General features: G+C 38.9%; 1 protein-coding gene across 1 annotated transcript; it reads right to left on the reverse strand.

Annotated features, from left to right (window-relative positions):
- Positions 1-2,465: 2,465 nt before the first annotated feature.
- On the reverse strand, positions 2,466-14,714 carry LOC100552256 (collagenase 3). Its single transcript, XM_003219290.4, has 10 exons — positions 13,731-14,714; positions 13,274-13,515; positions 11,266-11,414; positions 11,031-11,156; positions 9,856-10,017; positions 8,999-9,119; positions 7,321-7,454; positions 6,920-7,079; positions 5,908-6,011; positions 2,466-4,032 (listed from the first exon to the last, which is right to left on the reverse strand). The coding sequence occupies exons 1-10, from the start codon at positions 13,851-13,853 to the stop codon at positions 3,932-3,934; spliced, it is 1,422 nt and encodes a 473-aa protein (XP_003219338.2). The 5' UTR covers positions 13,854-14,714; the 3' UTR covers positions 2,466-3,931.
- Between the last annotated feature and the right edge of the window lie 706 nt (positions 14,715-15,420).

Here is a 15,420-nt window from a genome sequence, read left to right on the forward strand (position 1 = left end):
AACACACTGTGCCACCAGGGGCCCCTTCAATACATTTAGTAGCACCCAATATATTGGGCAAGTTACAAGTCAATAGAACACCTCAAAGTGGCTGTTTAAAATCAGACAGGCAGTTGTCACTCAATTCTTCCAAGTCTACCAAGTTATAGGACATTTTGTGGGTCAACCTAGATTAATGAAACTTGCGTGCTTCTTCTTTTCTATGGAGCTGAGGGGAAAAACATGGGGTAAAAAAGGGGAGTGACTCTGCCCCTGGTCTTTCACTTGCAACTTCAAGACTGACATTTGATGCAATAAACAGAAAATTATCTCTAGAGAAGGTTGTGGGGAATATAGCCAAATAAGAACAATATCCCTGGCTGACCTCCTTGGCCTGAAAGTTATGACCCTGCCCCATCAGACCAGTTTTTGGAAGTATTTTTCTGTTCTACAGTCTACTGAATAACAAGGCAAAAGTGACCCCTAGTGTTTCCTTGCAATTTTTCATTTACCGTGACAATAGGGATGGAAATAATTTTATTTGATTGGTATGTCCTAATGAAAGTGTCAATTTTCCAACCCTAAACACTCAATGTAAAAAACATCATTCCTCTGAAATTCACACTTTTGCAAAATATATGGTGCATTTCCAAAAATGCACAAAGTGCTTCAAACATAAAAATGCTTAAAAATTGGTGCATACTTTTCAATTGTCTTAATTTGGCAGGGACTGCCTTTTTTTTTCTTCCACATTTTCAGCTGCTTGTAAAATATTCCCATTTTTATCCTGCTTTCACCCTTGCCTTTGCATTATTTTGGCTGTGTTCAAAGTGACAAAATAGTCTTCACTAAGACCCTTTCTACATTGCCATTATAATCCAGATTATCAAAGCAGATAAACCACACTATCTGCTTTGAACTGGATTATATGAGCTTACACTGCCATATAATCCAGTTTAAAGCAGATAATCTGGATTTTATATGGCAGAGTAGAAGGGGCCTAAGACCCCTTCCGACACAGCTGTATAAAATCCACATTGAACTGGATTATATGGCTGTGTGCACTCAGATAATCCAGTTCAAAGCATATATTGTGCATTAAGTGATTTGATATTCTGGGCTATATGGTTTTGTGGAAGGGCCCTAAGTTAACTCAACACGAGGGAGAAGAGAGGCTCAGGCAAAAGCAAACTGCTGCAATCTCTTCTGGTTTGTGTGTTTTTCCTTATTAATAGCTTTCCCTGTCTTGACCTTTCTCTGATGTGCCATGTCATACATTTCAATTTCCAGCTGTGAAATGTTGAAGGATATGTGGGTACATTTGAAGAAATAAAATCTAGCTGGATGAAAAGCAAGTTTTTGTCAGAATCCCCGCCATCTCTTACTCCAAATGTTTTCAGAAACATTTTTCTTGCAGTTCCCCCAATGAGGAGCATAGATTAATTGTAACACATTTCTGCCACACACACACACACCGCCTCTATGATGTTGTTGTTTGTGTTTTGTTTTGTTTTTGTTTTTATTCATCTCTGGTATTCATACAGAGTTCTTCTGGCTCAAGGTAAGTTAGGCTTACTAGTGATTATCTAGTTTTTATATCATTTTAAAATTCTACATTCTTCAAGTTATATTATGTCATGATGTCTGGTTTAGTGTTTTTCTTTAGCTTTACTTTTTGCTAGCTCATGGTCTGTGCAACATGCTGGTCCTGGTCTTTTTGCAGAGGGAATGGAGCTTCTCCATGTTCTGATTCCAATTGTGCAATCTATTTGAGTTCTATATTGATTATCACATCATGTTCATGTATACGGTTGTTGCTTTAAGAATGTGCTTGCTATGAACAAACGGTTGGCCTCACAAAATTTGGTCAGATGTTCTTCTGCTTCATTTCTTGATGCTAAAGCAAATTTTTCAACAATCTTTGCTTCTGCTTTTTTCTACCTTCACATTACAATTGATTATGGTTTGGTGTGCAATCAATTGCTTTCTGGATACTACTGATCTGCCAGCTGCACCTCAATTTGGAGGACCTTAAGTTGGTAGTGTATGCACTGGTAATCTCAAGGTAGGACTTCTGTAATGCTCTTTACATTTGGCTACCTTCGTGCCAAGTTTGGAAACTCCAGTTGGTTCAAAATACAGCAGTCAGATTGGTTACGGTATCCAGGAGTGAACATATTAAATATATTCTAAAGTCACTCAACTGGCTCCCAATTAATTTCTGGGCAAAGTACAAAGTGTTGGTTTTGACCCTTAAAACCCTACATGGTTTGGGTCCAGGTTACCTACAGGATTACCTTCTCCTGTACAATCTGCTCCTAATGCTGAAGTCCTCTGGGGGGCATCTGCACTAGCCTGCCAGAACTATTACCCAGAGGACCTTTTAATCAGCCACCCCAAGACTGTGGAATGACCTGCGGTAGAACTCCAACAGCTCCTGTTTTACTTTAAACAGCAATTGTTCTGAGCAAAATAAGACATGTCACTTTTGTGTTTTTCTTAGGTTTATTCAGCAATATCTAAAACCAGGGCATAAAGAAAAGGCGTTATCAGTACTTTATATGTTGCCCGTGCTGAGAACCTCAGAATTTTGGAATTAATACAAAATAAGTAGAAAACACTGAAAATAGAGCCTTCCCCTTTTTGAAATAACAAATGATTATAATCTACATTGTTACACACAGGTTGATTATCCTATATCGAAAATTCTCAAGACCAGAAATGTTTCAGATGTTTTCCCCTTTTTTAGAATATTTGTATTAGGAGTTGTGCAGTTTTGCATGTTTGCATGCATTTGGAGGGTCTTGGAGTGATACTTTTGGGCAATGTTCACCCAAAATCACTCCAACTTAAAAAAAACTACAGTGGGGTTCAAGGGGATTTGGAATATGGGAAGGGGACTCTGGGACCACAAATGGTCCTTGGACTTCCTATTCCCACTCTTGTTATATAGGCAGTTTGGCTTAGCTGGGATATTACATGAACTTGGAAATGTTACTTTTTAAACCTCCCAGCTAGAATCACTAGTTCTGCTTCTTCTTCCAACCCAATGTGACAGTAACATACAATTATTCAGTAAGAAAATTTACAGTGGTCAGAACATCATAAATGCTGGGAGGAGCATTGAGTCTCATTGCCTCTCCTCAGCATTTCCATTTGTTGCTGTTAGTCACCTTGGGAGGAAATGAGAAGGAACCCTTTGCAAAGCATCTAGTCTGTAAAGAAAACTGAGGCTGGATGTACACTGCAATATAAAATCCATGTGGATAATCTGCTTTGATAATATGGTTTATATGGCAGTGTAGATCCAGTTTGAGTGGTTGGCTGAAGGTTTCTGGGAGCTGGTATTTCAAAATTACATGTTTCCAACTGTGCATATTTTTAAATAAATAAATATATAAACTAATACAATTTGGTTAATGCAGATAGAATAGGCAGAATAAACAGAGCGTTAAAATACAAGGAAGGAAGAAAAATGCAAGGAATCATTCCAGTGACACATTATACAGCTCTAAGTTTTTAAAGTAATCTCTGGACTTTCAGGAGATTTGGGGATAACTTTATCCTAAATGTTCTAAATGCCCTTCTCCAGGCGCTAATTGATCTTCAGCTCTTGAATACTATAATGGCACAGAAGAAATCTTTCCATCAGAACTTGACATTAAGATTACCTTCTTCATCATTCAACTTCTAAATAGTGCAATGCCCTACAAAATGCTTATGAACAATGATAACGATCACTTTTTCCATTTAACTCAGTTCCAGACTGATGTTTGTTCTACTAAACAGTTCCATATATACAATATAAAATCAGTGGCTGGCTACAGTGCCAGGGCTTGTTCACAGAATCAAGCTTCTAGGCTACAAAACAACAGCGAAATCTCAACACTCAGATTCTTCTTTTTCATAGGTGACAAATTCACTCCACAGTGTAGAACTCATCTTAATGTAATCAGCACCAGAAGATTGAGTTGGTTTTCATGACCCGAATAATTCTTTCACTCCAGATGTTGAATTCATACTGCAGTGCTCCATTGAAAAAGTATATATAACCTGCAAGAGAAGAAAAAGTAGTGAGATTTTTTTAAAAAATCCACAGTTTCTGATGCTATTATTCTATTGATAAAACTTACTACATGTTTTCAAAATATGGTGGCTAGGATCCTGAGAGTTTTCAAAATACAGTGGCTAGGATTCTGAGTTATTTTCTTTAATGAATGAGATGTTCTTGCTAGCAAAGAGGAAGGTGGCTCTTCCTTCTGGAGATGGTTGTTTTTACTGGGAGACCTGGGAAATCCTACTGAATCACATGAAGGGCTAAAGCAGAAGGAAATCTGAAAATTTCTTCCCTTTTGCCACTTAGGACCTCCTCAGACTGGCTAAACCAGCCATTGTACGGCAGTCCTACTCTACTTGTGCCATGAAGCCTGTTGGCTCCTATCCCATGATGTCAAACGACTTCCGGAGGGGCTCCATCACACAAATAGAGTAGGAACATCATACACTGCCATGGCGGCAACATAAGAAGCTTCCTGTATTGCATAGCTAAGAATGGGGGGAAGATAAGCGGCAAACGCTTCCTCCCATAGGATGGGGTAAATGAGAAGCCAGGCAATGCAGGGCATGGGGCGACAGGTTCTCCATGCCCCACACTTGATTTGCCTTGGTATGGGGCAAATCCTATAGGTAATGTAATGAGGTTGTTAATCTTGCATTCATCCATTAATGCAGTGGTTCTCCACCTGGGGTCTCAGATGTTTTTGGCCTTCAACTCCCAGAAATCCTAACAGCTGGTAAACTGGCTGGAATTTCTGGGAGTTGTAGGCCAAAAACATCTGGGAACCCCAGATTGAGAACTACTGCATCAGTAGAATCAGCTTTTCCATTATCTGTAGCTGAGTTAAAGCTCAAGCTCATATTGTTACTTTGGTATTTTAAGATATGTTTTCTCCAGCTTGCAAAATGATTTCTTGAGTATGATACTAGAGTAGACTTTCACAACTTTCTGGTGTTGTCAGGCAGGGATGTTTGCACCCATATTATCCATAAATTTATGTCATGTTAAATGTTTTATAACACTTTCTTATTGAGGAATCCACATTACTCAATTTGCCAGACCTGAGCAGAACAGTTGATAATTAGAGATTCTGGAAATCTCCTATTCATAGGGCAGCCATAAGTCAAAGTCAACTAGATGGCAAATAATAATGACAATGACAATGAAACCAGAAGGTGAGCTACTATCAGCATTGCCAGAATCAAAAACAAAATAACAGTCTTATACTTTTGTACCCAGAGATATGACAGCATTTCTTCTATCTATACCCTTCCCAGGCTCTTCCATCCACCACATTTTCCCATAGGACCTCATCACACTAGAGTTTGGACCCACTTTAAATCCACTTTAGGGAAGGGTCTTTAAACAACTCAGCCAGACAGGTCCTGGGCCTCACCAAACTACAAACCCTAGAATTCTGCAGGAGGGACAAACCAGATTTCAAGTGGATCCATGCTCTGGTGTGATGAGGCAGTATGTGCTATAAGGGAACAGGGCTCCAATTATGACAAACATCCAGGAGGGGATGGGGCCTTCTCCTGAATATGGTCTGGCTCCTGGTTTGAGGAGATCCTGGACAGACTGTTCCCTGATCCATCCTTTCTATAAATTAGTTTGTGTAATTGCCTTGGCAGTTGAAAGGGTAGTCAATAACATCAACAACAGGTGACAATGTCTTTCCAGAATTGTAACTTTCCATAGCATCTCAAGGATAATTAAATCAGGGCATTTTGGAAATTAAAATGGAGTCTTGATCTAGCTGCCTGGCATGATATTTAGACAACCAAATAAAAACAGTAACAATAAGCAAGGCCTCATGGGTCGATATCATTGCCCCAAATGGTCTATCCCTGAGCAGAAGAAATATATACCATTTTTCTGATAGGCTGCATCCACTCGATTACCAATTCCTGGGAAATCATCCTCAATAAGTCTAGGGTAGTCTTTGTCCATCACTTGGTTGATTTCATCATAACTATAATAAAGAAAACATTAAAATATAAATAAACACATATCTATTTATTTATTTTCTTGAATGTGGCTATCTTTCAAGCATTAGCAGTCAAGGAAATTCCCAACAAAACACAAACAAAATAAAATCCAGATGAACCAAAAAAAAAAATCACAAAGCAACAATGCGAAGGACAGGATGTAAATGCAACAAAAATAGAGCAGTTCAGTAGTGAAGTCAACTCATAGAAATACAGTTGGCAGTCAGATATATTTAGATCTCTTTTGGAAGGCAATTCACTGCAATGTTTGAGATTCAGTTTCATGATGAACACTTGAAAAAACAAAGAAGCCTAATCAGTTCACTCCCTCTTGAGGGCTTCAAATGGGGCTGGCAACCTATGGCCCTGAAGACGTTGCTGATCTTCATCTCTATGCTTGGTTCAGCTAATTGATACTGCAATCCAACAGTATCTGATGGACCCACATTGCCCAGCTTAAAAAGTAGCCCAAGGAGAATATATCTCAAAATAACTTCTCCTCTAAATATTTGAATGAGAGAAGCCAAGACAAGGGAGAAGGAACAGATTTATGAATATGTAGAGAAAAGTCATTAAAATCAGTGGAACGTAAGGTAGTCATAAAGACCAGAAAATGAACTGGCTTATGAATCAAGAGATGATTGGGCCAGTCTAGCTGGAGTAGACCAGTGCCTTCTTAAACTCCCCTGATAAAGCATCTAAGACCAAGACACTTCTCCAATATATCCACGAATGCTTGGGAAAGTGTCTATTTAAGACTATACCTCCAAAATGTTCCAATTAGCATGGCAAAAAAAATGTATCCAACACATAAGTAAAAGATATTTGGTACATTATACCAATGCTGATTTTGTATCACTGGAAAAGTGAGAATGAAAAACCAACAACATACCTCCAGTATTTTTCACCAATGAAAAAGAAAGTTTTGCCTGTTTCGCTGAAGTGGACAGCTGCATCTATCGCCTTCACAGATCTTGGTAAACCCAGTTCATAAATCTTCTTTGGGTAGCCTTCTACTATGTCATAACCATTCAAAGCCCAAAACTTCCGGCCTGTGAATGAATGGAAATAAAGTGTTAGGCTTAAATTGGCGTTTGTATTCACATTCACATAAATGCTGATTATAATATAGCGTCAGTTGTATCAATGTTCTGGCATTCGTGTTTTATGTTAAATATGACTGAAAGTGAATTTGTTTTCTTCTCCTAGTTCACATTAACAATAATCAGAATTTCCTTCAGGCATTTTCATACAATGCTTGGAACAGGGATTCTGACCTCTGCAGAAACTTACCCCTAAAAAGCAACACATGATCATTCTCAGTGTTTTCATATGCTGCATCAATCTTGCTTGGCATTTCTGGCCAAAAGGACTTAATTTGTACCAAATCTGCATCAACCATCTGGGGATGTAGACGCCAGAAGAACCTGTGACAGGAACAAGAACATCAGAGATTAAGAAGTGGAACTGTTCTTTCAATTAGTTCATAAACTTGCTGGTTCTCATATCACAATACATGGTACAAATATAGATCATAGTTGTTAAAGATACTCAGGGTAGACTTTTAAGGGACAAAGGCTATTCCTGCCTTTGAACATATTCACCAAATGTTTGTTTGTATGTTTTTTGTTTTTGTTTTTTTGCATTGTAGATAGACTATATATGATGACAGGGGCATTGGGATTGGATTAGATGGTCTCTTCCAATTCTATGTTTCCAAAGCATGACTTTCATTAAGGGATTGTGGACATTGAAGTCTAAAGCATAAAGGTTGGGCAGAAATGTTCTTGGTCTTTGAAGACCATAGGGAGCTGGTTTCCAAACTATTTCCTCTTTGAAAATGAGTATGAAATGGCCCATGGCTAAGAAGATGATTGAGATGAAGGACTTGAAACTCAAGAAGCAACTGGACCTGATTCATGACCCATTCATTATGTCCCTTGAGAAATGTCAAAGATCAGGAGCTATCTGCATTATATCCACCTCTTGGGTGGCCACCAGAGAAACTACAAACTGATCAACAAGAGAAGAGAAAATCTGTTCCTATTGTCAGGTCCTCTTGCACCAAAAGTCAGCTGTTGTGGTGGAACCTTTTCATGGTTTCTTTAAATGAGCAAGTAGATAATTTTTTTGAAGCAGTTGTTTGAAAATGAAGCCATATTGGCAATGAGGTGGCATACTATTGTACAATATTATTGGCAATAAGAGAGCATACTATTGTCTTACTGATTTTCCATAGATCAGTAAGGCTTATTTAGAACTTTAAATTCTCCTTGGCATTTTAAAGCAGTTAGAGAATCAACGAATACAGTATTTTTATCTTCTATTTACAAACTGATTATTTTTAATCATATATTTTTATTTTTATTCTAATTTTTTTGTATATTTTCAATATATTTTTAGCTACCTTAAGTCTCATTATCAGTAGAAAGACAGAATAAAATGAATTAAATGCTACTAATATTTTAATAATATATAACAGAGGAATTAGACTCCCTCTAAACACTATGCAATATTATATCATTCTTAGTATGAGGATTTGGTTATTATAAGCATATTCTTACTTGGCAAAAATGCCTAGTAAGATGGTTATACTTGGTTTAGAGATATCTTAAGGTCTATCAAAGCAATTCAATTGTGCAGTCAGCCCTCTATATTTGTGGGTTTAACATTTGTAGATTTTATTAACATTTTCTCTCTAGGAATCTCAAGTTCTCCAGGGCAACATAGTTATGCTGGAGCACATAAAGATATCTAGATGGGTGTTTTCTCAGATTAAATAAAATGTTATTTTAATTGCAGTTTTTCCATTTTTGAGGGGGTCCTGTGCCTTCAACCCCCACTAAAGTGAATGATCTAGTGTACAATTAGTCATAGTCCTCCTCAATGGACAAATGCACACAGTGGATGTGGGTAAGGTGGGGAATCCATGCATATAGATGAAACATGTGATAGCTGACTTGGCTCTTACCTGTCCTTGAAGATCATCATTTCTCCTCTAAGTTCTGTGATGGCGTCAAGTACCAGGTTTGGGCTGCATTTCTCTGGAGTTTTGGGATGATCATCAGGATGAGGATCATGGTCTCCTTTACCTGTCCAGAAAATGGTATGTTAATAGCTGTACAAATTTTCTTAAGTGTATTTTGGAAGAAATGCAATTTAGCCATTGGATAAAAGGTAAAGGTTTCCCCTGACGTTAAGTCCAGTCATGTCTGACTCTGGGGGTTGGTGCTCATCTCCATTTCTAAGCCAAAGAGCCGGCATTGTCCGTAGACACCTCCAAGGTCATGTGGCCGGCATGACTGCATGGAGCGCCGTTACCTTCCTGACGAAGCGGTACCTATTGATCTACTCACATTGGCATGTTTTCGAACTGCTAGGTTGGCAGGAGCTGGAGCTAATAGCGGGCGCTCAAGCTGCTCCCGGGATTTGAACCTGGGACCTTTCGGTCTGCAAGTTCAGCAGCTCAGCACTTTAACACATTTTGCCACCGGGGCTCCTATTGGATATTAACCCCATTATCCCAATCTGCTCTGACGAATTATGGCTGGTCCTAATAAAGTCCTTGCTTGCCTGTTGAATTGTGAATGTATTTCATCCTACAAATTAATATTTTAGGTGATAACAGACACAGGAATTTTGAACTGAAAACGCTGGTCTAACATAGGGTCTGATCATAAGAAGCTGTAATAGTGTGCATGCAATGTGAAATCATCCGATGATTGGAACATCAGGCTGATAAATAGGATCCACTAAGAAGCTGATTACCTGAAATTCCGATACGTATTAAAACTATGCAAAAGGATGTAAGACAAAAAGCAGGCATACCATAAAGAGTCTGAATTCCTTGTACATCATCGTCTGGAAGCAAGAAGCCCGTGTTTCCTGTATATGTGTAAACTGGATACATCAGTGCACCAGGGTCTGTGGAGTGCTCAAGTCCCAGTGAATGACCCAACTCGTGGGCTGCCACAATAAACAAGTTATATCCTAGAAGACACATTCCATGTATTAAAAAGCAGTAAGGTTTACAACACTCAACATCATGAACCTGGCCTTGTTATCTTTTTTTCAGCATGTTATAAAATATGAATGCTTCCTAGAGTTATCATTTACTAATCACTTTATAGTAAAGGAACAGAAATGAGTCTTTCGCTGAAATTAATTTACTTAACTAGATCTTGGAAAAGTTACTTTTGGATAGAACTTCCAGAAACCCCTTGCCAGCACGGGTACAGGTACTAGCTATATTGACTGGGGATGTGAGGACTGGTTATCCAGAAAGTTATGTTTCAAATTTCTAAATAAAATCAAATTGAGACTCCAAACCAAATGTGGAACTAAGGCCAGTAAATTAAATGGAACAGATCTCTAAGTTAAGTTGAACACCATTGAGATGCTTAAGAAGACAAGGCTACATGAGCAAAGAGAAGCAAGTAAACCATAATCAAAGTTGTATATTCAATTTACTGTTCAATGTATTATTAATACAAGATGGGTACCCCCTAACCAAAATGCTTAAGACCAGAAATATTTTGGTATTTGTATTTTTCAGATTTTGGAATACCTATACATACACAATTTGATATCTTGGAGGTAGGGCCCAAATATAAACACAAAAAAGTTTATATTTTTTGTGTTTATATTAAAAATATTGTATCTAATTACATTCAGATAATGTGCATGTTATACCTATAATCTGAATGTAATTTGATACAATATTTTTAAATACTTTGTGTATGAAACATAGGCTGAACCATCAGGAAACAAAAGTGTCACTATCTCAGCCACGCATGTGGACAGTAGTGAATTTTGTAGGCTTTTGGATTTCTGGATAAGGGATACTTAACTTGTATGAACAACTGTGAATCAAAGATACTTGAGCAAAATGAAAAGTCCATCTTCTATAATTTACTAGTTAAGCATTGTCTAATATTGCATAAATGTTTATTTAGAATTAACAACCCTCAAGGTGATAAATGGTCTTTTATACTGCTTATTACCATTGGAATCAGTTGACCACAGTTCATCCTCATCAAAATGAGCATCTCCTCCAGTATTTGGTCCAGGGGGGAAAGCATGAGCTAGGAGTCCAGAAGGTCCATCAAAGGGATAGAAATCACCATGTTCTACAAACATTAGAAAATGCCATAAATAATACTATGCTCATGCTTAATTGATAATAAAATGAAGAAGTTGCACAGCGATTGACATACAAAGTCTTTTTTCCCTTATTACCTTTCCTTCCAAAGGAAATCATGATATCAGCAATACCACTGCGAATTCTAGTGAAGTTGAGTGGTGTCACATCAGACCAAACTTTGAAAGCTTTCCTGAATGCTCTGTCCACTTCAGACTTTTTCAGATCAGGGGTGTAATTAACAATCCTGTCAAACAAAAATAATTGGTTCACGGTGTGGTCAGAAATGTTGCAAAACACTTCTGGGACCTTGCCAGTTTAGCAAACAGAGACATACACATTTATGTGTCAGAGTTTCCTCTTGGAAGTAGCTGTAAAGGATAAAGTCCACATGTAATAAAGGTAAGCTTGTTTCTTTCTATTCAGTTTGACTAGTGGCTTGATCCTAAACCTGCTTTTGTGTGAACCTGCTTTCTAGTACCCTGGCATTTAAAGGTGTAATGATCACACTATGTTGGTTATGTATATTTCAAAAATAAAGGCAAATAACTCAACCAAAGAATATCGTTGGTACAGTTTCATCTTTTGTTGAATATATCCTAGCACATTAGGCTCTGATATTTCTCACTGTTGATAAGTGGGTGCATGGAATAAATAAAAATTCTGCTCCTTCTCATGAAGAGATGTTCATTCCTTCTCAAGTCAATCCTGAAGTTTGTCTCCTTTCTAAATCACAAGAATTTTGTGCTCCCAATGAAATTTTCCTTCAGTCATCAGATCTATAGTGGTAACATAAAACGTCAACTGAGCTTTTAAAAATAGTGTAGCTGTCCAATAAAAAAGGCAGGCATAGTAATCCAAGGACTGCAAACACAGCAAATATAAGAGTTCGAGATGTGAACTATTTTCAGTGTCTTACTCTTTGAAATCTTAAACTGTTGGAGACTGGAGAAAAATTGAATTTGAGGGGGGCAGAATTCTTAATGAGAAAGGCAGCTCATTTTGCACTCCCTGCATTAGCTACACATGTAAAGACCAAAGATGTGATGCCCTTTGTAGGTCCAGGGAGAATAAAATATAGTATAAATGTTTCTAAAAGTAGCACAATATTATCCACACACTGTTCACATAGATAGCAAGCACAGCCCTTAGATAAATAAACAATGGTGGTGCAATTATACAAAAGCACACAAATATCCCACATATATAGTCATATATAAGTTGACCTCACATATAAGCTGACGGCACATTTGGAGGCAAGAATTGTGAATTTTATATGATACATAGATAAGTCAAGGGTCATTCCACAGGGAAGAGAAAGCACCAGCAGCACCTTAGGAGACTATCCACCCCTGGTCACCACTGAGGCTATTTTGCTGCCCAGTCATTCAAAAAGGCCAGAAGTGGAACCACCATGGAAAGAGTAGAGTGGGCCATTGCTTCTTTTAGGTTCTCCCATGACTAAATTCTGCCTTTTACAACTCTACTCGGATAAGGGGATTTTTTTTTCATGTCAGGAGTGACTTGAGAAACTGCAAGTCAATTCTGGTGTGAGAGAATTGGTCATCTGCAAGGACGTTGCCCAGGGGATGCCCAGATGTTTTGATGTTTTTACCATCCTTGTGGGAGGCTTTTCTCATGTCCCCGCATGCAGCTGGAACTGACAGAGGGAGCTCATCCATGCTCTCCCCAGGTCGGATTCGAATTGGCAACTTTCAGGTCAGCAACCCAACCTTCAAGTTATCAGTCCTGCTGGCACAAGGGTTTAACCCACTGCACCACCGGGGGTTCCAAGACAAAGGGATGGTTCCTTTTTATATAAAAGTTTAAGGTACAGTACTCATACTGACCTGTTGATAGATTGACCCTGCTATTATGGGTCAATTTTTAACTAAAATTTCTAGATCTGTACATGAGTATGCAATAGTTAAATACATTTTTAAAATGAGACAAGAATTAGCAAACCCCAAAGGCCCTGGAGTATTGGTTTGTCTTAGTTTTAGCCATTTCCTTTTATCTTTTTTATAATCTAATAATGAATGTATCCACCTGTTTTGTGCTGTCATCCCTTAAAAACATATCAGTACATACATCCAATTTTCTTACCTGTATGTTAAATTATTATGAGACCATTTCAGCTTTCGGGGGAAAAAGTTGTATTCCCCCACATCAGGGACCCCACAGCGTGGCTGTTTCATCAGGTCATACGTGTCTTCATCGAGTTTGCCAGTGACCTCCAGCCCAAAAAATGCTTGCATTTCTCGAAGTTTGGAAGCAAATGTATTAGCTGATTTTCGCAGCAGGCCAGCAGGTCTGGAGTGGAGGTTATAATGGGTCTTTAGATAGCGCTGAACAGAGAGAAAATAACAGTTAGACTTCCAATTTTATATGAGACCATAGTTTCTCATAAAGTAGGAGGAGAAAAAGAAGAGCGTCATCATTATTATAGAAAGTAGCAAATGGAGAAAGACAAGCCTCTGTTCTGCAAGAGAGGACAACAGAGACAAGTGTAGAAGACTGAAGGAACTGAGTAAGATGATGTAAACAGAGATTTATACTCTACCTCTGCAAATTCAAAATCTTGATTTGTGAATTCATCACTGTCATCTTCATCTGATATTGGTAGTCTAAAGCACCATGAGATGCCCAGCAACAGGAAAAAGGCAGCTGCAGAACTTGGATACATTCTGCTGGATGGTGCTAAGCTTTCTGAAAGTCTGATGCTTTATCTTATGACAAGGTTGACTTTTATAGAGCTACTCAAGTGAGTCATCATCTCTCAGAGACAAATTTCAACTTCCGAGTGACTGTAAAGTAAACATGCTTACACTGCTCTTCCCTTCCCCACCTTTCACCCAAGGAGGCTTGGGGTTTTGGGAATCTGCTCTCCCACCAGTGGCTTAAAACATGCTCTCAGTCAGCATATTCCCAGGTGTTGTGGGAAAGCATTTTTTATTGCTCTGCAGTCACTGATTTGACCTACTTTTATTTGCTTTCTAAAACAATACGTTTTGTTTTGTCAAACAAGTGGGGTTTATGCAATCTGATCAGATAATTGACAAGTATTTTGCATATTGTACTGAGGCAGTCAGGCTGTAGAGAAGAAAGTGAATACATTTTTCTTTCTTTCTCTTTTTTCTGACTTCCATATGGGACTCTTTCTGTGCCATCAGAATTGGCTTTGATTCTGGAGTATCTCAGGGATTGTTTCCTCTCCTTACCATCCTGCTTGTGCCCCAAGATTAGATGGGAATACCTTTCTGTGTTTGAATTATGGTGAGCGAACAGTTGATGAGGACAAGAAACAGGGGCCAGAATCCTTTGGAGTCTATATATTACAAGAACCAAGAACCATGAGCCTTATTGCACAAGCCTCCTCTCCTGCTGCAACTGTGTTGTCTGTAAAACGACATTCAAGCAGGATCACATTTTTCCAGGATTTTGCTAAAGCATACTGCACACAGTATTTTGGACTGCCCTCCCACTACCTCCCTCAAGACATTATCTTTTCTTTGTTTGGAACATACACGGACACATAGATGCCCCCTCTGAAATACTACACACGAATGTTAATGTTGTAGTGTTATAGCATTGTGATGCCACCCTTCCCTTGAGCTTTAATGTGAGCAGCAAGAGCAGTCCAGGATATGCAGCACCACCCAGGTCTATTACTAGCCTATCCACCCCACAACCCTAGTCACCAAGATTCAGAAGAAAGGGCTGTCTGAACACTGTTGGTTTCCTCACCTGAAGCATGCCCACTGACCCCCCAAAATTGGAATAAAAGTTTCATACAGTATATCATAGCACAACATAAACAAGGAACAGATTTTTCCAGTCAGAAAAAATCAACCTCCAGGGCCTGCCCTTCCCAGCCATGTAGCGGTGGCGGCAGCAGCACTGAGCACATGGGGCAAGCAGAACAATTGGGGAGCCTTATTTTGCAAAGTAATAAAGAAAATTTGTGGGAGAAAGAGAGAGAGAGAGAGAGAGAGAGAGAGAGAGAGAGAGAGAGAGAGAGAGAGAGAGAGAGATGGGGCTAGTGGAACGATATGCATGAGACCGGAGCCACTTGAGGAGAAGGTGACATCTAATCTCTCTTTCTCTTCTCCCGAGGAGCCTGCCTTGATCCCCAAGAAGGAAGGGAGGGAGGGAGGCAAGGTGGGAGGGAGGCATGAAAGGGGGGGGGGGGGCTGGTGGAAATTTGAACAGGGGCCACAATTGGCCCCTGGACCGGACTTTGGGAATGCCTA

The sequence above is a fragment of the Anolis carolinensis genome, chromosome 3 (assembly GCF_035594765.1).
Source record: "Anolis carolinensis isolate JA03-04 chromosome 3, rAnoCar3.1.pri, whole genome shotgun sequence".
NCBI classification, from domain to species: Eukaryota; Metazoa; Chordata; class Lepidosauria; order Squamata; family Dactyloidae; genus Anolis; species Anolis carolinensis.

Coding starts and splice junctions, on each gene's coding strand:
- LOC100552256 (XM_003219290.4), bottom strand. CDS start 13,853: ATGTATCCAAGTTCTGCAGCTGCCTTTTTCCTGTTGCTGGGCATCTCA. Junction 13,516..13,730: donor AAGATTTTGAATTTGCAGAG/GTAGAGTATAAA, acceptor CTCTCTGTTCAG/CGCTATCTAAAGACCCATTA. Junction 11,415..13,273: donor CATAATAATTTAACATACAG/GTAAGAAAATTG, acceptor TTTGTTTGACAG/GATTGTTAATTACACCCCTG.